The sequence below is a fragment of the Sus scrofa genome, chromosome 8, assembly GCF_000003025.6.
Source record: "Sus scrofa isolate TJ Tabasco breed Duroc chromosome 8, Sscrofa11.1, whole genome shotgun sequence".
Taxonomy (NCBI): domain Eukaryota; kingdom Metazoa; phylum Chordata; class Mammalia; order Artiodactyla; family Suidae; genus Sus; species Sus scrofa.
This window is the reverse complement of record NC_010450.4, coordinates 121,858,940-121,883,932: the sequence shown is the minus strand read 5'-3', so window position 1 is coordinate 121,883,932 and position 24,993 is coordinate 121,858,940. Positions and strand designations below refer to the sequence as shown.

General features: G+C 40.2%; 1 protein-coding gene across 5 annotated transcripts in view; it reads left to right on the top strand.

The window, feature by feature from the left end:
* RAP1GDS1 (Rap1 GTPase-GDP dissociation stimulator 1) overlaps window positions 1–17,130 on the top strand; it is a 140,690-nt gene extending 123,560 nt beyond the window's left edge. For all 5 annotated transcript variants that reach the window (XM_021101742.1, XM_021101741.1, XM_021101740.1 and 2 more), the window contains 3 exons: window positions 6,978–7,104; window positions 10,976–11,104; window positions 15,337–17,130. In XM_021101742.1, coding sequence (XP_020957401.1) covers window positions 6,978–7,104; window positions 10,976–11,104; window positions 15,337–15,464 — 384 coding nt within the window. In that variant the 3' untranslated portion in view covers window positions 15,465–17,130. The remainder of the gene's footprint in view (window positions 1–6,977; window positions 7,105–10,975; window positions 11,105–15,336) is intronic.

Sequence of the window (24,993 nt, the reverse complement as noted above, 5' to 3'; positions counted from 1 at the left end):
ACATGAATCACCAATTCCGAAAAAATAATTGAAGATTGAGCTTTTTTTATTTAGTTCTCTTCCACAATAGGTAAGAGGAAGGCTTTGGAATCAGAGGTGAGTTCACATTGTATGGCTGCTTTTTACTTGGTCAGGTGTCTTCTCTTCTCAGAAGTATCTTAACCTATAAAAATTGGGATAATACCTACACCAACGTGCTGTGAGGATGATTCTGTGAGATCACATGTGCAAAGTGCTCAGCTTGGCACCTGGGATTCAGTACATGGAGGTTGCTGTTGCTGCTGCTGCTGCTGTTACTGCCACCACCATTACCATCATCAGTGTCAAGTATCTTTTGTGTGCCAGGCATTGACCCAGCCAGCTACTGATACTTAGAAATTAAATGGTAACTAGAGAGTATATGATGCCCAGAACTCATGAAGTTGGACAAAATCCATTTTCATGTCAGTGTCCAGCCTAATGTATATCTGGTACATAGTGAGTTATTTAAAAATTTTCATTGAGTGATGGAGTTCCCATTGTGGCACAGTGGAAACAAATCCGACTAGGAACCATGAGGTTGGGGGTTCGATCCCTGGCCTTGCTCAGTGGGCTAGGGATCTGGCATCGCTGTGAGCTGTGGTGTAGGTCACAGACACAGCTCTGATCCTGCATTGTGGTGGCTGTGGTTTAGGCCAGCAGCTGTGTAGCTCTGATTTCACCCCTAGCCTGGAAATTTCCATATGCCACGGATGTGGCCCTAAAAAGGAAAAAAAAAAAAAAAAAAAAAGTTTGTCGAGTGAATGAACAAATGAACTGTTTTAAAGATCACAGTGGTAGGGACTCAGGCCAGCAGTTCAGCAGCTGATTTAGGATCTAGATTACATACCTCTTTTTTTAATCACTTTTTAAAATGAGCCTTTGGCCATTTCACTTGTTTATAGCTACAGTAATGATTGTGTATGAGATGAAAGACAGCTTAGAACTAAAATCCACCAGCAATTTTTTGTTTCTTTATGAAGCAGATTAAAAGGAGATGGCAAGAGAAGCAGCTTAAAAGTTTTCCTTGACTTGCATAAATCTCCTTCATATAAATGATTGACTTCACCATAATAGCTGTTCCAACTGGTTGGCCACAGGAATGTGCTCCCCATCAGATGCTACCTCTTGGCATCCTTCCCTGGAGCAAAAGCAGCTATTAACTAGGACCTTCCTACTACCTATCAAACCCAGCACAGCCTAAAAGCTCATCCATTTTCACTGACACCAGTACAGGACCAAGCATTATGTTGACAGGATGGAAAGTACGAGAAAGAAGACAAAATGATCTCATGGGGTATACCTTTTACGTCGTCACCATAACTGCTCTGTCAGGCCCATTTGCTCACTTAACAGTTAACATTTTGGTGCTTGCATTATAAATATTGTAAAATATAGTATGACTTTGAAGAATTAACTGTCTAGTGGGAGGACAGATATAAAAACAGCATTAAAGCCACATACTCCTTTCAGATATCACTTAGAGGAAAGAGAGACCAACTTTGTCTGGGCATCTCAGAAGGGCTCATGTTTTAGAGGTTGATGAGGATATTGTGGAATCTCTCAGGAGGAGAGTGGGAAGACAGAGGATGGAAGGACCTTTCAAACAAAGACAAGAGTGTATTCAGTAGCACAGGGATCTAAAACAACATAGTTTGAGAGGGAAACTGCAAGTAAAACAGTAGTGCTAGAGCACAGAGTGTGGAGCCAGAGAGGAAGAAAAGTGAGGATCAGGATGAGTTATGTGCCGAGTTTAGGCCTATGGATAGATTCTGTAGAGAATTAGGGAGCTCTTAATGTATTTTAAGCAGCAGAGTGCCATTCTTTGGTTTTTATTGGAAGGATGACTCTGGAGCTTACTAGGGACAAGGAAAACAGAAAAGTATTGCAGAAATCTACAGGAGAGATGAAAGCTTGAATTAAGGTTTGGGGTTAAACCATTTGAAATTGCTGATATTCAATCATTTTTGACACCCAGAAACTTACATGGTTCAACCCAATAGGAGTCGTGAGGATGGAGAAGAAGGGAAGGATTTGAAAAAGATACAAGTGGTAGAATTGACAGAATTCGAGGTAGGCTCCAAGGAGGTTTTAGAGATAATTCCGAATCTGGGGCTTAGCACCAGGTGGGGTAATTATGTCATTCATCGAAATAAGTGACTGTAGGAAGAACTGACATCCCCTAACTTGCTTACTCCCAAATCAGTCTTCTACACTTTTGGGGGTCTTAACCCTAATTTTTTGCTCCATCCCATGAGAATTCTTGCCAGGGTTTTTTTTGTTTGTTTGTTTGTTTGTTTTTTAAAGGCAGACCATAATTTAGTGAACTAGATTACAACAGAGACGTGTTTTGGCATCTGAATTTGGAACTCCCAGCTAAATTCTTGTTACATGTGGTTGTTAGGCCAACAAAGACTACATTAATCCATAATATCCCTTCAGTTCAGTATCACCTGACAGAATTACGTAACAACCCATTAGTGGACACAAAAATGCATCCATGGGAAGATACATGTCTGTTACCTTAATCAAATCTTGGAACCAAAACTGTTGAAATGCTATAATATTAAGTTGCGATACGAGGTTATGAGGCTTTCTGTGAGTTTCATTAGCACAGATTTCCCTTTCCGTCATCTAATCCTATACGCCCTCCCCCTAAGTAGTTTTCAAGTGCCCATGAAGCATTAGTCACCATGTAGGTTCTTTGAAAAGGCGTGAGAAATATGGGATGGTACCTGTCTAGATATGTGTGTGTGCCCACACATGTGATAAAAAATGATAGAGGGTTACAGTTTCAGTTGCATTATATAACTTCTTTCTAATTCAGCACCAAATGGTCTGTTTTTCCCTTTGCATATCTTCCTTACAGTTGAGATGATAGTGGCTAAGAGGCAGTAGGAATCTTGGTTCCTAGACCTTAAGGGTCAGGATACAAGGTGTATCTTGGAGCTTTGGATTAGAATTATTAAATTATTTTTAAATTTAGCAGACATTAAAGGAGTTGATGATTCTTTTTGAGCAGTTCTCAAAATAGATTCCATCAAATACTAACCCCAAGAAATGTTCCACAAAGAAAAAGGGTTTTATGGTCAGATTAGTTAAGGAAATAGTGCATTCCTTTTACTTGCCTTTGGAATTCACAGCACACATTAGTATTACTCTAAAGGAACCTCCTTCACTTTATTTAATTCACTGATTCCCAAACAATTTGTGCATCTTTTTTGCACGAGGCATCTAGTAACATTCCACTGGCCATACTTTGGAAATTGCTGCTTTGAAATAAACTTTTAAAATAAATGCTAGGTACAAATTTGTTACATTTCTATGGATCCTTAACCCACTGTTTGTAAATCACAGCTCTCTCCTAATGTTATTAAACTTCGAAGATTCTACTCCTTTTAAAGTTACTCTGAGTTCTGTCGTAGAGTCCAGTCCTCCAGAGGTTTGCACTGATTCATGGGATTTCACACTGGCATTGGTACCTCAGCCATATACAGTGGGTTCTTATGCTTATGCCACTAGGAAATTTCACATCTTCCCTTAGGTTAGGACTCTTCACCAACTAGGTGGACTTTCTGACTATAGATGTCAAAAATAGAGAAAGAGGAAGTTCCCATTGTGGCACAGCAGAAATGAATCTGACTAGTATCCATGAGGATGCGGGTTTGATTCCTGGCCTCGCTCGGTGGGTCAGGGATGGGGTGTTGCCTTGGGGCTGTGGTAAGGGTTGCAGACACAGCTCAAATCCCGCATTGCTGTGACTGTGACTGGTAGCTGTAGCTCTGATTCAGCCCCTAGCCTGGGAACTTCCATATGCCGCATGTGCAGCCCTAAAAAGAAAAATAAAATGGAGAAAGAAATACAGTTTGCCTCTACTCTAGGAATATAAAAATGCCTCCTTTCAAAGTAGGCACTTTTCTTTAGCCTTTAAACATTCTTCTCCAGTTACTAAGCTAAAAACTTGTTTAAACAAATGTATTAGTCACTTCAACAAACATTTATTTAAATCCTATACTGAGAGCTTTGATGATATAATGTAGAAAAATAAAAATTTTGGTAGGTGATTCAGTAGCTATACCAGCCTGCAATCTTCTAAATTATCTCAAAGTCAAGCCTGTCTCAGAACATTCCATTGTAATCATTGTTGTTTAGCTGGCTTTATCTCAACATTACGAGCAAATTGACTGTAAATGCTGAATATGTGAGACTGTAAACATAGGTAATTTTCCTTGCTTATATATATATATACACATACCAAAATTTTGCCTATATATATATATACATTCCTTGGTTATATATATATATATATATATACACACACACACACACATACCAAAATTTTGCCTTTCATAAGAAAACTTGGAAAATAGGACTATGAAATAAAATAGTGTTTTTACAGAGACATCAAGGATTTAGAAGGATTACCCAGAGAAATGTCTACTCACTATAACTGAAGTGGTTTCAGAGAGGTTAAAATAATCTCTGGATTAATTTTAGAGGTGTATTGGTTAAAATTATTTGTAATCCTCCAGATGAATCTTCTTGCTCTATAAAGTGGTGCTGATATTTTTTTTATGTTGAAATTAAAATATAGCTTTAAAACGCATTTATAGAGCCTCTTCAAATCACATTAAACAGTTGCCTCTGCTTGGCACTGTGATGAATTTAGTATGTATACTTTTGTAGATGCCACAGATTGTTTAAAAAAAAAAAACAAGACCTGGCCGTCAAACTGTCTAGATCTGAATCTTGGCTTTTTACCATTTAATCAGCTGTCTGACTTGAGGCAAATTCCATTTCTTAATCCAAGCTTCAGTTTCATCTAAGAACCAGAGGTAATATCTAGCTAAAGGAAGTTTTCTATGAGGAATTAAAATGAATTTCTATCCATAGACTACCCAGTACCATGCTCGGTGTCTAGGTATTGCTCCCTAAAGGATAGCTGGCTACCAATAGTAATGATCTCTTTGTCAGAACACACGTGCAGTGCTCCGTCTGTCTTTTGTCCTCCATTCTAATGCAGCAGAGTAACTCTAGACTGTAGCTACTCAATAAGCATTTATTGATGTAGGAGTGAGGGCAGGCATTTTAAAGAGAAATACTCAGATAACTGTTCCAGAAAAGTGAGATGGAAAAGAAGCTATGTTTGGATTTACAGGCCCGGGGGTGGGGTGTAATTCGTTTCTGATGTACACATTTTTTTCATTCATTTCTTTCCCATCTTTCTACTCCGGGGAACTGTTTAAGGTGAATCACAAAAGAGAGGATGACATGACTGTCCAGGAACCTTCCTAGAGGACTGCATATGTTATCTTGTGACTCTCTTGTGGTCTTCTTTACTCAACAAGCTGCTTTGTGATTTTTGTAAAATTACTCACTGATTTTAAGAATTCCACATCAGTTTCCAATAAACTGCGTCTGAGTAAGCAGTATGTGGTCATCCTGTGGTATCTGAGGGGGATTGATTCCAGGACCCCTTCTCAGATAACCAAAATCTGCAGGTGTTCAAGTCCCTTATATACAGTGGTGTGGTATTTGCATCTAACCTACACACATTCTCCCACATGCTTTAATCATCTCTTAATTATTCATAATACCTAATACAATGTAAATGCTACGTAAATAGTTGTAAATACTAAACAGTTGCCAGCACATAGCAAACTCAAGTTTTGCTTTTTTGAACTTTACGAAATTCTTTTTCCCTGAATATTTTTGATACATGGTTAGTTGAACCCACAGATACAGAGGGGTGACTGTATTGGCAAGTATTCTTTTCAGTAGAAAATTAGATAGTTTCTCACTTTCTAAAAGAAGTTGATGGGGAAAGACATAGCTACCATAAAAACTCAGTACTTAGACTCTATTATTTTAGAATATTTAATCACAGAATAAGTTTAGGCTCAAAGCAAAGATACTGTCTCTAAATAGAAAAGAAACTTCCTTTTTTCAAATATTTTAGCAAATTAATTTGAAAGGTATTTTTAATTATAGCTAGTTTTGTGCCATTGAAGCTAATTTGGACAGGCTACTTAAAATATTTAGTGCCTACTTCAAATTACTAAAAAGAGTAAAAAGTAGTAAAGTTACTTTTTAAATATTCTATAATTGAGACTTTCTACTAAATCATATTTAATCGAAGAGTTTTAAGGCAACAAAACCCTAAGTGAGGTGAAGGCAAAAATGGGTACCAGAAATAAACATAACCATTGTTTTCATCCAACCTTTGTTTTATACATTTATGTGTGCTTTTCATGTCATAACTTTGTAATTATAACAAAAACCTATAAGATATACACTTATGTTATCTCAGTGTTACAGGTGGGGTCTCTGAGATGCAGAGAACTCAGTAATTTGCTCAAAGTCAGTGTTAGTGCTGGGATATACTGAGTCTGGAGCCCACTGCTCCCTCCGCCATTGGAGAGGACAGCGCTGTAGGTACCATGAGAAGTGAGGGAGGCAGCATTTTAGGTTCTGTTCAAGGCCTTTGTATGTAATCCAGTTCTGTCAGATCCAACCAACAAAGGTTTTAAAAAGCTGTAAACATGTAAACATGCAAACATACATACATAAAGAGCTTCACCTAGTGCATGTGGTGTTATCATAAAGCTTTCAAAAGAAGAACTTTAAAAAAAATTATTCCAAGTTTTATTCTCTTTTGTTGATCTTGTGTAAGTCAGCATTTGCGGCAATGGCACTTTTCTTTGACTTCGGTAGCTTCTGGGACTCAGTTCCTTGATATGAACTACAATGGTTTTTTTCATTTAGATAATTGTCATCTTTTGATGATTTTATTTAAAGCTAAAACCTTTTTCCTTCTGTGAAGGAAAAAAATATGGTTAAATGTAATGATTCATATAGGACACTGTCAGAAAACCACTCAACAGTGAGTTGGCTGATTTTAATGCAGTTTCTTTATGTTTAAAATTAAAGTTTATAACTGTGATATTTATTTATTATAGGATGTAATTAAAACCATTGTACAAAGTGGTGGCATCAAGCATCTAGTTACCATGGCAACTAGTGAACATGTAATAATGCAGAATGAAGCCCTTGTTGCTTTGGCACTAATAGCAGCTTTAGAATTGGGTAAGTACCCCAGTGACAAACTTACTTTCTCCTATTTTTATCTTGGATGAAAGAAAGGACAGGAGTGGAATAGAAGTCAGAACCTTGACCAGGATGTATTTTGCCAATGTGTGTGTGTACCTGTATCAGTATATGGAAAATCATATTCTGTAGAATGTCACCACAGCTGTCTCTTTTGGTGGTTCTTTTGGTAACATATTTAGGGCAGTGCCTGAAGGTTGATTTGACTTTTATGGCCACTTAAGAAAACATCCCCTGAGCAGCAGTAGCATTCCTGTTGCTCAGAATTCTTCATGAGACACTAGCTCATAGAAGTCTAGCTTATAAGTAGCAACTTTGTCTGGGAACCAACCTCTAATACAATCACCTGGGGACAATCAAAGTCACAATGGGAGTTGCCACTGTGGCATTGGATTGGAGATCTGTGCTATCTCTGTGGTGGTGCAGGTTCATTGATCCCCAGCCCGGGGATTAAGGATCCAATATTGCAGCAGCTGTGGCCTGAATTCCATCCCTGGCCTGACACTTCCATGTGCTGTGAGTGTGGCAAAGGAAAAAAAAACAAAATCGCATGGCCTGTGGAAAGACCTGAGGCTGCCTTACACTAAGGAGGACTATAGACTTTGTAGACGTGTCCTGCTTAGTTCAAAGCCATTTGAGTAAATACAGTTAACTGATCACTCTTCCCACTGATGATTTATGTCCATAATTCTCACACTGGGGCAAGTGGACCCACCAACCCTTATCCCAGGAAGAAGCCAAAAGATAAACATATGTCTTCCTCCAGTGTCAGGTTTACTCAGAATTCAGGTATGAGAGATTTGAATTTTTGTCCTCTTAAAGGGTTATAAACTTTAAAACAATTCATAATTTTTTCAAAATCATAGGTGTAAGTAGGATATAAAATTTTTCTTGAATTCTAAAGACAAAAGACTTTAAGAAAAATGTTTGTGGCTTTGGTCACTGACTTAAGTTAGAGATGCTGTGGAGGTCCGTTTGAGTCCTGGCCCAGCCTGCGATTTCTGCCATGGTTTGGGTAGATTATGTGAGTCAGTCCAGAAGTCCAGACACCTTTAAGAAGGGAAGCTATGATGGAGAGGTGAGTGTTGGTGAAGACATTGAAAGTTTGGTGAGGCTTAAAAGTAAGGGAGCAATTTCAGAATATCCTTGACCTCCCGTCCTAGGATGAATCTGGTTTTGTGCCCTTCATAACTGGTATCTTCTAAATATGCTGTAATTTTTTTTTTTTTTTTTTGGTCTTTTTGCCTTTTCTAGGGCCACTCCTGTGGCATATGGAGGTTCCCAGGCTAGGGGTCGAATCGGAGCTGTAGCCGCCGGCCTACACCAGAGCCACAGCAACAAGGGATCCAAGCCGCATCTGCGACCCACACCACAGCTCACGGCAACGCCGGATCCTTAACCCACTGAGCAAGGCCAGGGATCGAACCCGCAACCTCATGGTTCCTAGTCGGATTCGTTAACCACTGCGCCACGACGGGAACTCCAATATGCTGTAATTTAATCTGCTTTCTGATAGCTGAGCATTTGCCTGGGTCTGATCAATCCACCATAATAGAACTATATAAAATAACAAGAAATAATCGCATCCATTGTTGTTTTCATTGTTTCCTAGTGCTTCCTAGGCCTCTTGAGCTCGAGGTTTAAAAATGGGCCATACTACCTTTTTAATACATAATACACTTTGAAAAGCATGTTTTTCTAAACTTGCATACTTACAGGTTTTTAGATATTATTAAGGACTTATTATAAACTTTTTGTTTAATAATAGTATTGAAGCAACATTTTAAGAGTCCTTATCTTTTTTGTTTGTTTTGATAACATGCATAATATGCAGTGGTAAGAAATAATACAGGAAGCCCTCTTGTCCTCTTTCCTCAGTTTGACTTGTACTCATTTATGCGTTGTGTTGAATTCGGTTTTAGGTGTGTAGGTGTATCTGAACAGTTCTCACAGCACATAGATCCTCCATTTATAACCACACTCACCTACCTCCTACCCTGTTCCTTAATCCCTGGAAACCACTAATCTACCCTTCATTTCTAATTTTCTTTTCATTTCAAAAATATATAAATGGAATCATATGGTATGTGACCTTGTGGAATTGGCTTCATTTGCTCAGCATAATTTCCTAGAGTCATTGATGTGTGTATTAATAGTTCATTCCTCCTCATTCCTAAATAGTATTTTGTGATAGGTATGTCCCCCAGTTTGTTTAACCATTCACCTATTGAAGGACACTTGAGCCAATTCCACTTTGGGACTTTTAAAAATAAGGCTAAAAGGAACATTCATGTATAGTATTTTGTGTAAACATAAATTATCATTTCTCTAGATAAACGACTAAGAGTTACTAGATAACTGTTGGGTTGTATGGTAATTGTGTGTGTGATTTTTTAAGAAACTCACAAACTGTTTTCCAGAGTGGCTATATACCTTTTTATATTCCCTCCAGCACTGTGAAGTGATCTAGTTTTCTCTGTACTCTCACCAGCATTTAGTATTATATCTAATTTTTTTTCCATTCTGATATATGTAGAGTGATAACTCACGTAGTTTTAATTTCCATTTTTCTAATGACAGCTGATGTTGAACATCTTTATGTGCTTATTTGCCATCTGTGTATGTTCCTTGAGGAAATGCATATTTATATCTTTTGCCCATTTTCCAATTTTTTTAAGTTTTGAGGATTGTTTATATTCTAAATATAAATAGTTATATTTACGCCTGTGATCATTTTTGAGTTAATATCTCTATATGGTTTCTTTTTTTGCCTGTGAATGTAATTGCTCCAGTACCATTCGTTGAAAAGGTTATCTTTCCTCCACTGAATTGATTTTGTACCTTTGTCAAAAATCAGTTCAAAATATCTGGATGGGTCTACTTTGGGGGTCTTCTTTTAGTTCCTTTAACCTGTGTGTCTACCTGTCTCTCCACCAATAGTGCACTGTCTTGATGACTGTATAGTGACCTTCATATCAGGTAGAAGAATTCCTCTCACTTTATTCTTTATGAAGATTGTTTACCTCTTCTAGGGCCTGTAACTTTGCATATAAATTTTAGTATAAGCTTTTCTATTTTCTATAGAAAATCCTATTGGGATTTTAGTAGGAATTACAGAATCCTATTCTCTTCAAAATATATACTGAAATACATATGGGGGAAATTATGTGATTTATAGGATTTATTCCAAAATATTTGGGGACTGGTGAGTATAGGTAGATAAGACTAGGGACAGAGGATATAAGCTTGGCCATGATTTTTTTTTTTAATTTTAGGGCCACACCCGAGGCACATGGAGGTTCCCAGGCTAGGGGTCAAATCAGAGCTACAGCTGCTGGCCTGTGCCACAGCAACACAGGATCCAAGCCACATCTGCAACCTACACCACACCTCACAGCAACGCTGGATCCTTAACCCACTGAATGAGGCCAGGGATCAAACCCACATCCTCATGGACCCTGGTCGGGCTCATTAACCACTGAGCCACAAAGGGAACTCCTGGCCATGATCATTTTTGAAGATGGTGATAATTCAGAGTATATCATACCATCTTTTCTTTTGTATATGTTAAATAGTTTTCGTAATAAAGGTCTTTAATTGCCTCATGTGTAAAGGAATATTTTAGTATCAAATTTTAAGCCTTAGCTCCCGAAATGTCTACTGAAGTTTAGATCTATCTACCCTTTTAACAAGGTCTGAATTTAATATTATATCTCTGTGTCATTATTATTTATCAGTCCCTTTTGGAAGGGTTCACATGATCAGTTGCTAGAAAGGGAATCACTATTTAGCCAGATTATACCAGGTTCATACTCAGTGAGTATAACTGATACTTTGTTTCATGTTCCAGGCACTGCTGAGAAAGATCTAGAAAGTGCTAAACTTGTACAGATTTTACACAGACTACTAGCAGATGAGAGAAGTGCTCCTGAAATCAAGTATAATTCCATGGTCCTGATCTGTGCTCTCATGGGATCTGGTATGTGTTTTCTTCTGTCACTTGATATTCATCAGCATATGGTTGACATTAAATATAAAGTAATAACAAATGGTGGCTTTTGGTTTAAGACGCATTAGAAATTAGTTCATGGAAGATAGAGAATTACGTGTACATTGCAAATACTCTCAAAAGATTCTTAGTGATGAAAAGTATTGTATAGCAAACATAGGCAAAAAAATTAGTGTTAAAAAATGAATACCTTTAAGATTCCTTAACCCTAAAATATTAGTTTATATAAAGAACAAGTCCTGATTTTGTGTACCATCATATTAGCTAAGGAATTCGTTCAAGAAATCATTGGCATATCTTGGTGTATGTTTCATGGACAGTTGAAAAGAACATGTACCCTGCTCTTATCCAGTGGTGAGTTCTATAAATGTCAGTTAAATCCTTTTGTTTGGTCGTGGTGTGTCTGTATTCTTGTTGATTTTCCACTCGTTCTGTCAGTTATTGAGAGAGGGGTGTTGCAGTCTCCACCTATAATTGGTGATTTGTGTCTCCCTTCAGTTCTGTCGGGTTTCGCTTCATGTGTTTGCTCCATTGGTAGGTACATACACCTTTAGGGTCACTGTGCCTTCCTCGTAGGTGTGTCTTTCTGTCATTACGTAGTGTTCCTCTCTGTGCTCTGGCAGTCTTCTTTGCTCTGAAGTCTACTTTATCTAATAGTAATATAGCTGTTCCTGCTTTCTTTTGAATAACGTCCCCACGATCTTCTTCTACCCCTTTTAGCGTCAGTCTGCTGTCTCACTGTATTCGAAGTGTAGGCAGCATATTGTGGGGTCCCGTTTTTGAATTCACTGTGTCATTTCCCCCCACCTTTTCTTTAAAGTACAGTTGATTTACAGTTTCTTCCCCCCACCTTTTTTGTAATGCTTACAGATGACATAATTTTATCCGCGAAGTTGGTTGTCATTACTGCTATTTATTAGACAAGGAAGCCATGGCTGTGAAGGAAATAAGCAGGTCTGCTTGCAGCAAATTCTCATCTCCTTTGTTATTCCTTATTCATTCATTTTCTTTGAGAATGTCTTGATTTCCTCTTCATTTCTGAAAAATATTTTCTCTATGTATAGAATTTGGAGTTAATTTTTTTCTTTCAAAATCTGAAAAATATTGTGTCACTTTCTTCTGGCCTCCATGGTTTCTTATGAGAAATCCACTATCTTCCTATTAGTTTTTTCCCTGACATCTTTAAGTCAGATGTTATTTCTGTTCTAAGACTTTTTTTGGGTTTTCAAAATTTTGACTCTAATGTGTGTTGGCATGGATTCCTTCGGGATTATCCTATTTAAGGTTTGTTCAGCTTCTTACATCTGTAGGATTATGTCTTTTGCTAAATTTGGAAAGTTTTTAACCATATTTCTTTCAGTCTCAACCTATTTTTATTCTCCTTCAAGGCCTTTAATGACCCAAGTGTGAGATTTTTAGTTATATCCATAGGTCCCTGAGGTCTTGTTCATTTTTTCCCAGTTTATTATCTTTCTGTTATTCATATTGGGTAATTTCTATTGCTCGGTCTTAAAGTTCACTGATTATTTCTTCTGTCTTCCCCATTCTGTTTTGAGCCTATCAAGTTTTTTATTCTGGAGATCCTTTTGTAGCTCAGCAGGTTAAGAACACAACATAGTGTCCCTAGGATGCAGGTTCAGTCCCTGGTCCATGGTGTTGCCGTGGCTGTGACTTAGGCCTGCAGCTGCAGCGCTGATTCAACCCCTAGCCTGGGAACTTCCGTATGCCAAAAGTGTAGCCATTTAAAAAAAAAATTGGAGTTCCTGTTGTGGTACAGGGGAAATGAATCCAACTAGGAACCATGAGGTTGTGGGTTTGATCCCTGGCCTCGCTCAGTGGGTTAAGGATCCAGCATTGCCATGAGCTGTGGCATAGGTCACAGACACAGCTCAGATCTGGCCTTGCTGTGGCTGTGGTGTAGGCCAGCAGCTGTAGCTCTGATTAGACCCCTAGCCTGGGAACCTCCATATGCCGCAGGTACAGCCCTAAAAAGCCAAAAAAAAAAAAATTATTTCAAGTACTGTACTTTAGTTTTAAAATTTCTATTTTCTTCATTATATCGTCTGTTTCCTTGCTGAAATTCAGGTTTCCTCATTTCTTTCAAGCATGTTTATAATTGTTCAGGCCATTATATGTAAAATTTACATATAATTTGCCATTTTAACCATTTTAAGTATACAATTCAGCAGGTTAAGTACATTCATATCACTGTGCGACTAGCCCCACCATCCATAAACAGACCTGAAACTTGAAACTCTATACTCTTTGAACAATAACTCCCTAATCACCCATCTCCCCAGGTTTTGGCAACCACCACTTTTCTGTATGAATTTTATTACTCTTGATACCTCATATACGTGGAATCATATGATATTTGTCCTTTTGTGTTGGGCTTATTTTCCTCAACATAATGTTTTTAAGGCTCATCTGTATTGTAGTATGTGTCAGAATTCCATTCCTTCTTAAGGCCAAATTTATATGTATCACATTTTGTTTATTCATTTAGCCAGTAGTAGACATTTGGGTTATTTTCACCTTTTGGCTATTGTGAATAATGCCAGTATGAATATGTGTACATAGAATCTATTTGAGTCCCTGCTTTATTCTTTTGCATATATACACAGAAATGAAATGCCTAGATCATACAATAATGTTATGTTTAATTTTTTGAGGAACCACTGTACTGTTTTCCACAATAGCTGCACCATTTTAACTCCCACCAGAAGTACATAGGGGTTCTAATTTCTGCATTCTCACTAATATCTATTTTCTGTTTTGATAATGGCCATCCTAATGGACGTGAGGTGGTATCTTATTGTCATTTCGATTTTCATTTCCCCAATGATTGGTAATGTTAGAGATCTTGTCATTTGCTCATTGGCCATTTGTATATTATCTTTGATAAAATGTTTATTCACGTCCTTTGCCCATTTTTTAAATCAGGTTTTTTGTTGTTGTTGAGTTGGAGAAGTTCTTTCTATATTCTCTATGTTAAATCCTTATTGGATACATGATTCGCACATATTTCCTCCTATTCCGGGGGTTGCCTTTTCACCATTCATTGTGTTCTTTGATACAGTTTTTAATTTTGATGAAGTCCAGTTTCTTTATTTCTTCTTCTGTTGGCCTGTGCTTCTCATGCATATTGAAGAAATCATTACTAAACCCAATGTCATCAAGTTTTCTCCTTATGTTTTCTTTTAGAATCTTTCGGTTTTAGCTCTCTTATGTTCGGGTCTCTGATCTATTTTGAGTAAATTTTCATATATGTTGTAAGGGCCCAACCTTATTTTTTCTCCAGCACCATTTGTTGAAAAGACTGTCCCTTTCTCATTTCACCTTTGTTGAAAATTATTTGACCATATATGTAAGGGCTTATTTCTGGACTTTGTATTCTGTTCTCTTGGTCTCTCTGTCTTTATACCAGCACCACACTCTTTTGATTATTGTAGCTTTGTAGTTACTGTTGAAATTAAAAAGTGTGAGACTTCCAGCTTTGTTCTTTTTCAAGATTGTTTGATATCTGGAGTCCCTTGAGGTGCCAACTGAATTTTAGAATGGATTCTTCTGTTTCTGCTAAAAAAGAAAAAAAAAATTGGTTCTAATTTTATACCTCTATCTTATCAAAATAAACACATCCATGTGAGGGATGCTATTACCTTAAACTTTTGGATTGAAGCAGAGCGCTGTGTTTTACTATAATTAAAATGAAATAGAACAAGATAACCAAAAAGAGAAAGATAGGAAATCTTAAAAAGACCCTACTGACAACAGAAATTGTTGAAAGTCTGTGAGGTATAACCTTCTTGTCACAAAATTAATTTGAAACAGAGCTAAGATTTTTCTCTAAGTATTGGACTTCGTATTTGAACTGATCCTAGGGTTAAGGAGTATATAACTGAACCTCGAGATTGTCCCATGAGCTGTGTTTAATTATAACACTTTAACCTTAGAACTTGACATCTGATTTATAGAGTCTTTTTTTTATATTTTACATTTATAAAGTTTTTTTTTTTTATCCTAACACATCTCTAATAAAGACATTTCCAGGCTACTGCTGTGTCTTTTTCCAGAATTGTTCCTAGTTTCATAAGTCAGTATATTTAAGTAAGCATTTGGGGGTGTGTGTTTTGGATTGAGTATATGGTAAGATTAGAACAACCTAATAGAAGCATATCTGTTGTCTTGTTTTCGCCTTCCAGAATCACTACACAAGGAAGTTCAGGATTTGGCCTTTCTAGATGTTGTATCCAAACTTCGCGGTCATGAGAACAAAAGCGTTGCTCAACAGGCCTCTCTCACAGAGCAGAGACTTGCTGTGGAAAGCTGAGATCTGCCCCTCCCTGATACATCTCTGACTTTCCCTTTGTCCTCCATCCAGCTGCCTCTTCTGCTTCATTCTCCTCCACATCACTTGTGCATGCGTGTAATGTTCCAATACCAATTGAAGAACTGCTGTAGGTACCTGCCCAATAAGATTTCTAAACCCACAGTTAGTGTGAACATGAATTTGTCAAAGGCAAGTCTCCACCCATAACTGTTTTCTTGTGTTCCTGTTGCTTGAGCTACACTGAGTAGAATGTGCATGTTGTAGTCCTCTGATGATGTAAACTTGGTACCACATGATGACTTGCTCCTCATCCTTGGTAAACTACATAATAATGTACTGGTAAATTAGAAACAAATAAGAATGCAGCAGGACCCAACCAGCTTATGAAAGATGGAATTGAATCGTAAAAAGAGCTCCATTTATTGGTGCTTGGAAAGCACAGTGACCAAAAAAAAACCTGTATGGCTGCTCATTCATTAGTCTTACCTACTAATGTCAAACTCATGGTACCTAGAGTTAAATAAAATCCAGTGCTCTTACTCTTTACCCTATGGTTTCTCCTTCTTCCTATGTAGACTCTTGAAACGGCCACAAATGTGGCAAGACTTCCTGAGCTTGTTTTTATTTCATATTTAATTGGCCATCATCAGTAGCCTGATGTTAAAAACCTTTGTAGTCTTCAGCGTGAAACAAAGGGGTCGAAGACTATTACACTAGTACGTCTTGTTTTTCACCTGTATTTTAGATTCTGATATATGTGTAGTTCAACTCAGAATTCCTTCCATCAAATTAATCAGCATTGTCCAACACTTGTCTGTCAAAGTCACTTGGTATTTGTTTTCATCTGAGAAAGTTGAGTACATCATTAGAGAATGGATTTTTTCTTTTCCTCATTCAGCCTAAAAGCAAGAAGTTTCCTCAGTCTTAGCCCTTTTATATCTTATATTAGGACTAGCAGGACATATGAAAAAAGATTAAAAAGTGTTTGTCAAGACTAAAGAAAGGAAGCAGGTTCTAAAAGCCATAACAGCCAGTCCAGTTTGCTCTGCATATGGCCTCATACCAGTAGCTGTTAGAGTTTCCCACCTTCACTTTCCACAGAGAACAGCAGTCAGTCTCAAAGTCTGTCCATCAGAAAAGTGACAGTGCCAAGACTCAAGAGCTGAGACGATCCCTTTGGCAAAATGTAGAATACTCTTCACTGCCACTGCCACCGCCACTACCAAATGGGGTTTTTAGAGCTTTGAAACACAATCTTTGTAAAATAATCAGAACATCCCTGTGACTCACCTGCCTTCTCCCCAGGCCCAAGTTTGGCAAATACTGGCTGAAAGGTAAGATGGGCTCCCTCCTCTCCAGCATGAGATGCTGCACAGCTTCACAGGTGACCGAAGTTGGACTTTTGACTCTGAAATAGCTATGATTCAGGAAAGTTAAAATCCTAGTGGGGGGCAGAGAACCTTTTTAACTGTTCCCTTTGATGCCAAGAAAGGGACTATTATTGTGAATGCTTATGCTACACTTACTGTAAGAATGATCTTGTCTATTGTCTTCTCCTGGGATGGACGGTGGACTATATTTTATTATAGGTTTTGAAAGACGTCTGTAATGTTGCATAATAGGCTGTCCATATTAATATCTAAATAAATAGTATATTAAACTGTCATGGCATCATTTGGTTTATTTGTATATTTACCTTTATTTCTGGCTCCTAGAACAGTGCTCGCTTGTTGTCAGTGCTCAAGCATTTGTTGAATGACTTCCTACTTCCATGAAAGTTCCAGACGGCCTGAACTATTTCTAGATAGACTGATAGAGAAATTGAGATTAGGTATTTGTCTAACTCTACAGAATTTTTCTTTTCTTGATAGTAGACGCTGTCTCTATTGAAAAGCCCTACACAGAAAACCTCGGAATGGTGGCATCCAGAAATCACAGGTTTGAGAAAAGATACAAAGACCTGGGTCAGCTGCCAGCAGGGAATGTTGCTGATGTGCTAGGAACTCTCGTCTTCCACAAACGAAGCGCAGCTCAAGTCCCCAGTTGTTCTGCAGAGAGACCGGAAGGCTGTGCCCTGTGATGACAGGGGCCCACCAAGCTGGATGATGTGCTGCTGTGGGTGGCAGTCCACGGACAATGCCATCCCTCTCCTGCCCCTTGGTTTTAGACATTACCTTTAGTGCGCTACCCACAAAGGGAAAGATGTGAGGAGCCACACAGCAAAACGTTAACAACCGCTCTGAGTCCCGTACAGCATAGATGAAAAGCAAAAAGGCCAGAAATTGGAAGATGTCTGAGTGACATGCACTAGAATGCCCTTCCGCCCTTCCTCCCTGCTAACCACCCACCCCAGAGTGTAACGTCACTGTGCTCAAGGCAAAATTGACTAAATACTGGCCCCTAACCCTGTGTGTTCCTTGATAAAACCTGCTTTGAGCATATCATCTGATAACTGGAGATGTGGAACCAAATTTTTCAGTTCTGAAACAGTTTCCTCCTGGGTGGGACAGACTGCAGCTCTCAGATGCAAGCATTAGCTTGAAGTGTTCTGAGAAACCCTGCATGTGAAGATTTCAAAAAGAAACACTCTGGTTTCCTTAGAAGGCTTGTTACCCAATTCTGCCGAACACAGGGTCCAAGATATCTGTGACTTCGGTGAGCGATGTCCTTTGTACCCAGCTCTTACTAGAATCAGTGAACTTAAAAGATGCTTCTTTACTCTAGGAAGCCACACATTTGAATTATGCAAGTGTCTATTAAAAAGCACTTAATGATATTTGGGGTGAATTTTCATGACTATAACCAAGAAAATTGAGGGTTTTTTCCACAGGCATGCTCTCTTAATTTATATGCAAACATATATAATTATATACCATGTTGCTTCCTAGATATGTTTAAAAAGTGTGTCTAGAATGCTGCAATAACTATTTTTAAAGTGGTAAGTGGAAATAGTAAGGCTTTTGGATACTGTCTTTTCCATAGTCACAGTCTAGTTCTATTACTGGCTGTGTGACCATCGCCAGGTTACTTAAACCCTCTGGGCCTGTTTTCTCATCGAATTTAACAACCCCTCCTTCCCAGGGCTGCTGTGGCAATTGAAATTTCTAGAGATTGATGGTAAGGCTGGATGGAACTGAGATACCTTTTGGCCTAAACTATACTCCCATCTTCCCTTTGCAAGATTCCTAGATAAAGGAATTCAAAGAACAACAGCCAAATGGAAGAACTATTTCTAGACAGACTGATAGAGAAACTGAGACTTAGATAACTCGTCTGACTTCCGAGAATTTGTATTTGATAGTAGGAGCCGTGTCTATTAAGTGTCGGTTAATAGTTTGAGAAGCATCCAGTTATCCTGAGTGCCGACTGCATGACTCCTGCCTCCTTCCCCAGGAAGCTAAGACGCCAGGTGGGCAGAGCAGGCCTGGACTGTGGCTCCCCACTGCAGTGCCCCCTCTCCCTGCCCCGCGCCTCTCCGGCTGTGAAGCAGGGATAACAGTAGGCGCTCAGTGATGTTAGGTTTTTTTTGGTATTGTGACTAAGTCGGTATAAATAAAGTGGTAGTACTATGAGTTTTTCCTCAACATAGAAACAAAACAATCCCACCTTCCCATTTTCTTTTGCTGCTGCTGCTTTTTTTTTTTTTTTTTTTTTTTTCCTTGTCTTTTTAGGGCCGCACCTGTGGCATCTGGAAGTTCCCAGGCTAGGGGTCAAATAAGAGCTATAGCTGCCGACCTACACCACAGCCACTGCCACGAGGGATCTGGGCTGCGACCTACACCACAGCTCATAGCATCCCAGATCCTTAACCCACTGAGCAAGGGCAGGGATTGAACCTCATCTTCATGGATAGTAGTCAGGCTTGTTACCGCTGAGCCACAACAGGAACTCCCAACCCTCTCATTTGCAATGCTACCAATTACTTCTCTGTACATATAAAATATACCTTTTTAATATACATACCTTTCATGCATGTCTTTGTCTTTTTCTTAAATATAAATGCTGTTTGTTTTGCATGAAGGCTTACCGATAGCTGTGCTCTGAATCCTCTGATAGAATTCACTTATGTGGCCCATTTATCATTATGCTTCTTGACTAGATAGGCAAAGTCCTTTTTATGTTGGCGGTTTTCCAGGGGTCAGCTGTTCATTTTTGAAGCAAAAAGTGAGCTTGCATGGAATTTATGTTCCTGAGTTTAACTAATTTCTCTCTCGGTTAACTTTTTATTTAAAGTTCACTATTTCCTTATCCTTATTTTGTTTCTTCCCAGAAAAACAAACCAACAAAACCTTTTTCCAAATTGAACATTTTATGTCTTTTTGGGGTTTTTTTTGCCATTTTCTTGGGCTGCTCCCACAGCATTTGGAGGTTCCCAGGTTAGGGGTCAAATCGGAGCTGTAGCCACCGGTCTACGCCAGAGCCACAGCAATGCAGGATCCGATCCAAGTCTGCAACCTGCACCACAGCTCACGGCAACACTGGATCCTTAACCCACTGAGCAAGGCCAGGGATCAAACCCGCAACTTCATGGTTCCTAGCTGGATTCGTTAACCACTGAGCCACGACGGGAACTCCCCAGATTGAACATTTTAGCCATGGCCAGCAAAACTCTAAGAACACTTTAAAAATGGACAGTATACATCTATCTGCTATTTATAATGTGGGTTGTACACTTAATAGGGTGACGATTCGTTTATATACTGGAACCAGTTATAATTAGACCACACGTGAGCTGGGTAGGTACTGCTGCCTGTAGTTCTCCTGACATGTGTTTCCTCAGTTCCTGGCTTTTCTACTGCCTGATGTCACGTCTGTCCAGAGAGACATACAGAGCCTCCTGCTTCTTAAGCAAACTGGAGGATCAGGGTGATGTTACGAGCAGTGCCCTCTTCTCACAAGTGACTTAAATGGTTTCTCTGATCCCCAGCATTATCGGTGCAGCTTTCAAGGAGTAAAAGTGGAGCAAGCAGGATGGCCAAGGCATAGAAACGGGCTCAGGTGTGAAGTGACTTGATTCAAAATACCATCTACAACTTAAAAAACCAACGTTGCTTTTCACCTTCACCACCAACCTCAGAGCATGTTCTTGGGATGTATCCATGGCTCAGAGAGCTGTGGTTTTGCTGGTGGGCCTGTGTGCAATCTTACAGTCATTGCTTAGCCACATAAAGTTAAAACTTTATTCAGTAGCATGTGGGACTTTGTGGTGTTTAGTTGGTACTGGTCACAAAGAGAATTTTCTCTCTCAGGAGTACGTTTTAAGAAAATTAACTGGCTAGATTTTCTAATCTTCATCAAGAAAGTTTAAAGCCTTGAAGCCTCTTAGTGTCAGGTTTGGGATTTTTTAAATAAATAATTCAAAAGATCTTTAATAAAAATCTGTTATCTCAAGATAGAACTTCTAAACGGTTTAACCCAGATTTCCAGTATATAAAATTTAAATGCACCCATAGGACTTCTACAAATATATGTAATGTTCCTTTAAAAATTAAAAATAGAACTACAGTGTGATCCAGCAATTCCACTTCTGCATATTTATCCAAAGAAAACAGAAACACTAATTTAAAAAATAGATGTACCCCTATGTTCATTGCAGCATCACTCACAATAGCTGAGATATGGAAGCAGCCTAAGTACCCATCAATAGATGAATGGATAAAGAACATGTAAATGCAGTCATCCCTTGATATCTGCTGAAGGTTGGTTCTAGGACCTACACCAGTACCAAAATCCTCAGATGCTCAAGTCACAGTTAGCCCTCCATATCTGTGGTCCCACATCTACGGATGCAACCACCATGGATAGTGCAATACTGTAGTTATTTACTGGAATAATCCACAGATAAGGGGACCTGTGCAGTTGAAAACGTGTTGTTCCAGGGTCAACTGTGTTTACAATGAAATACTGGTCAACCACAAAAAAGTGAAACCTGGAGTTCCCATTGTGGCACAGTGGGTTAAGAACCCGACGAAGTGGCTCAGTCACTGCAGAGGCCTGGGTTCAATTCCCAGCCTGGCATGGTGGATTAAAGTATCTGGCGTTGCTGCAGCTGCGACATAGGTTGCCGCTGCAGCTCAGATTTGATCTCTGGCCCAGGAACTGCTCTGGGTGGAGCCATAAAGAAAAAAAAAAAAAGTGACATCTTACCATTTGCAGCAGCACAGGTGGATCTAGAGGATATTATGCTAAATGAAATAAGTCAAGGCAGGAAGACAAACAGCATATGATTTCACTTACATGTGAACTCAAAAAAAAAACCCAAAACAGAAACAGACTCACAGATATAAAAATGAACTGGTGGTTGGGGTGGAGGAGGTGGAGGGTGTGGGCTGGGCAAAATAAATGAAGGGGATTAAAAGGTACAAATTTCCAGTTAAAAAGTCACAAGGATGTGATACACAGCATAGGGAATATAGTCAATAATATTATAGTAACTTTGCATGGTTACTAGACTAATCGTGATTATTTCGTGTATTTCCATGTCAAATCGCTGTTTTGTATACCTGCAACATAATATTGCACATCAACTATATTTCAATTTTTTTAAAGTTTACTTAAGTATCCTTGACAGATACGACTTACCATTACAGTCGTTATTTTGTCATGTACTGATTCCTAGGACTCCTGAGGGAAAGAAACCCTGGCTGTACCCTCAGATTCATGTTAAAAATAAATTCCTCCATGAATGCTCACTTTGAATTATATAACCACATCTGCTTTGAAATGGGCCTCCCTTCCAGCCAAATGGTGTTTTTGCTGGTTCGTCTGTTTTTAATGGACTGTCATAAAGAACAGAGCCACGCCTGCTGGGAAGCTGGCTACCCTGCCTTTGGGGTGTCCATGCCCCCGGATGAAAAACCCCCTCTCCGTGGGGGACATCGCACAGTGCTCTCCCAGGGTCACCACCATCCCACCACCAGGACCGGGGAAGGTCACCTGCCTTGGTCTTGTCTTCAGGGACGTCCTGCCCTGCTTCTTGGTGCTCTGTTCCTCACGTGTCTAGCCTGGGCTCCTCAGATGAATACCTGTGATTACTTGGAACTTACAAAGGAGGAAAAGGTTGAACATTAAGCTAGAGGCATGTAGATTGCAATCAGGGGGAACCCTGGAAGGAAGTATCAACCAGCTTTGACCTCAGACCTCTCTCTGCAGAAACCCAAAACAGCCCCACTTTCAACTGGAGCCACAGGTACCCTCCCTTTTCTCATGTTCTAGAATGTGCTCCTCTCCCCACTGTGCCTCTCCCACGATGATTTCCTCTCTCATGCAGCTAAGAAAGGAGGGGGGAGTTCCTAGTGACTCCAATTCCACTCTCTTCACCCAACACCCTCCCCCTACCCCCAGTGCCCAGCGCAAGTGAGGGCAGTGACACCCCAGAGTGACCACTGAACTTCAGAATGTCACGACCTACCCAACCTGTTAAATCCTCCGCTCCCCCCTCTCCTGCCCTTTGCCCTCTTGTTCCCACGTCAGGATCAGAGTGAGATGCAGGGCCTCCCCCTGAGCCATGAGGGGTGGGAGCAAGCTGTGTGCCCACCGAAGAGAAGAAAGAGATAGAAAGGAGAGATTGATTACCTGTACCTATGGATGTTTACAGCTTGAGTCGACAGCCCCTTAACTCTGTACAATGCAGGCTTTGTCTGCTGCAGTTTCAGAAGGATGTTGCAGCACACTCTCCACGGCAACTGCCCTGTGTGTGTGTGCGTGTTTTCCCGAGCTCAAGTGTCCTACCATGTGTAGTGACATCCTCTTTCCACTTACATAATAGCATTTTCCACATTATTGTTTCTTTCTTTTTTTTTTTTTTTAATGTCTTTTTAGGGCTGCACCTGCGGCATATGGAGGTTCCCAGGCTTCAGGTCTAATCAGAGCTGCAGCTGCCGGCCTACGCCACAGCCACAGCCACACGGGGTCTGAGCCACAACTGTGACCTACACCACAGCTCACGGCAACACTGGATCCTTAACCCACTGAGCGAGGCCAGGGATCAAACTCATGTCCTTATAGATACTACTTGGGTTCGTTACCCACTGAGCCACATTTTTAAGGGCTCCATAACCTCATTTTTAATGGATGCGTATTCCTCAGTTATATGAATGTACCACGATGTTCTTAGCCATTTTCCCCCATCTGGGCATTAAAGACATATTTTGTGTTTTGAAAAACAAACCCCAAGTGGTAAGTCATGAGCATTTGCAAATGCTCAACTAAAAACCATCTGACTGTCAGTCCCTCGACTTTCTGTCCCTCATCCTAAATCAAAGGATTAGGGGTAGAAAGAGTCCTTATCAATTTCTCAGTGCAGCCTCTTTGTGCCCTTCCTGATGCACCTGTACTCTTGTCACCTCTCTGTGCCTGCTCAGCCCTCCCTGGTCTCTTGCAGGGACCGACCACTAGGGGGAGTAGGGTCACAGGGGTGGGGCGGCTGCACCGCCCACCTGACATCCGGGCTTTCACTCAGTCACACCCTCGCGCTATTCACCACTTTTAAAAAGGCTTTTAAAAAGAGGCGGCACAGAACACACCTCCAAGGACCCACCGGGGCTGTTGTTTAGCTAATTGGAGTCTAATTGCCTCTTAGCACCATTACCCACCGCTACCAGCACTTCTGCACCTCTTACCAAGCCTGTGAGCCACCGCTCTTTGATGCTGTTGGGTTTATTCCAATTGATAAACACTCTCCAAGCCTCACTCACACGGGGAGGGGAGAGAAGGGTGGAGGGCCTCTTCTTCCACAAGAATCCTCGTCTAACACTCGTGGGCGTCTGTGACCCTTTTCTTCCTCTGGAGACCAGAGATGGCAAGCAGGGAGGGGCCCTCACACATCCTTGTCTGGTCCACAAGGTCTTTGGAAAAAGAGAAGGAAATGAACAGCCGTAAACATTTATAATTTGGATGCTTTTGCATAAAAATCTAGTTCTTTGACTTCTCTTTCAAAATGGGGGACCTGGAAATGAGGCACCCCACATTCCAGGGAGAGCAGCATGTGGCTGTGGCCCCTTTGAACAGGGCACAGCTGCAGCCTGTTAGGGTCCCCACCCCCTGTCCTAGTCCCCTCAACTCTGTAGCCCCTGGAAGCCCAGATGGCTTGATCCCGTGGGGCCCTGGCTTGCAGTCTGTCTGCCTCCAGAGCAGGAGTCAGGGATTTTTAGGGAGAGAAAAGCAGCGCTATGGGAAAGGCCACGTCAGAACTCCAAATAGTTGACCCAAAGGCATTTTATGACCTGTGCAAACTTGCAAAGTTTGTAATCCCCTCCGTGAAGGCTTGACATTCCGAGAGCCAGTGACAGCTGCAGTCTGACTGCCAGGTGTCAGGAATATGGAAGCAGACAGCTGTGAGCCGTGCCCACGCCTGTACCCACTCCATCCTGCTAATGGGCGGGAGCCGCTGCTGACCTTCCTGTCCCCTCACTGGCTGGCAGCACCCTGAGGTGGCTGCAGGAAATTTAGAAAGTCCTTTCTTGACTGGAACAGCACTGTGGCCCTTCTCCTGAGGCCAAAAGTATCCTCTCCATCCTTTTTCTGCCAT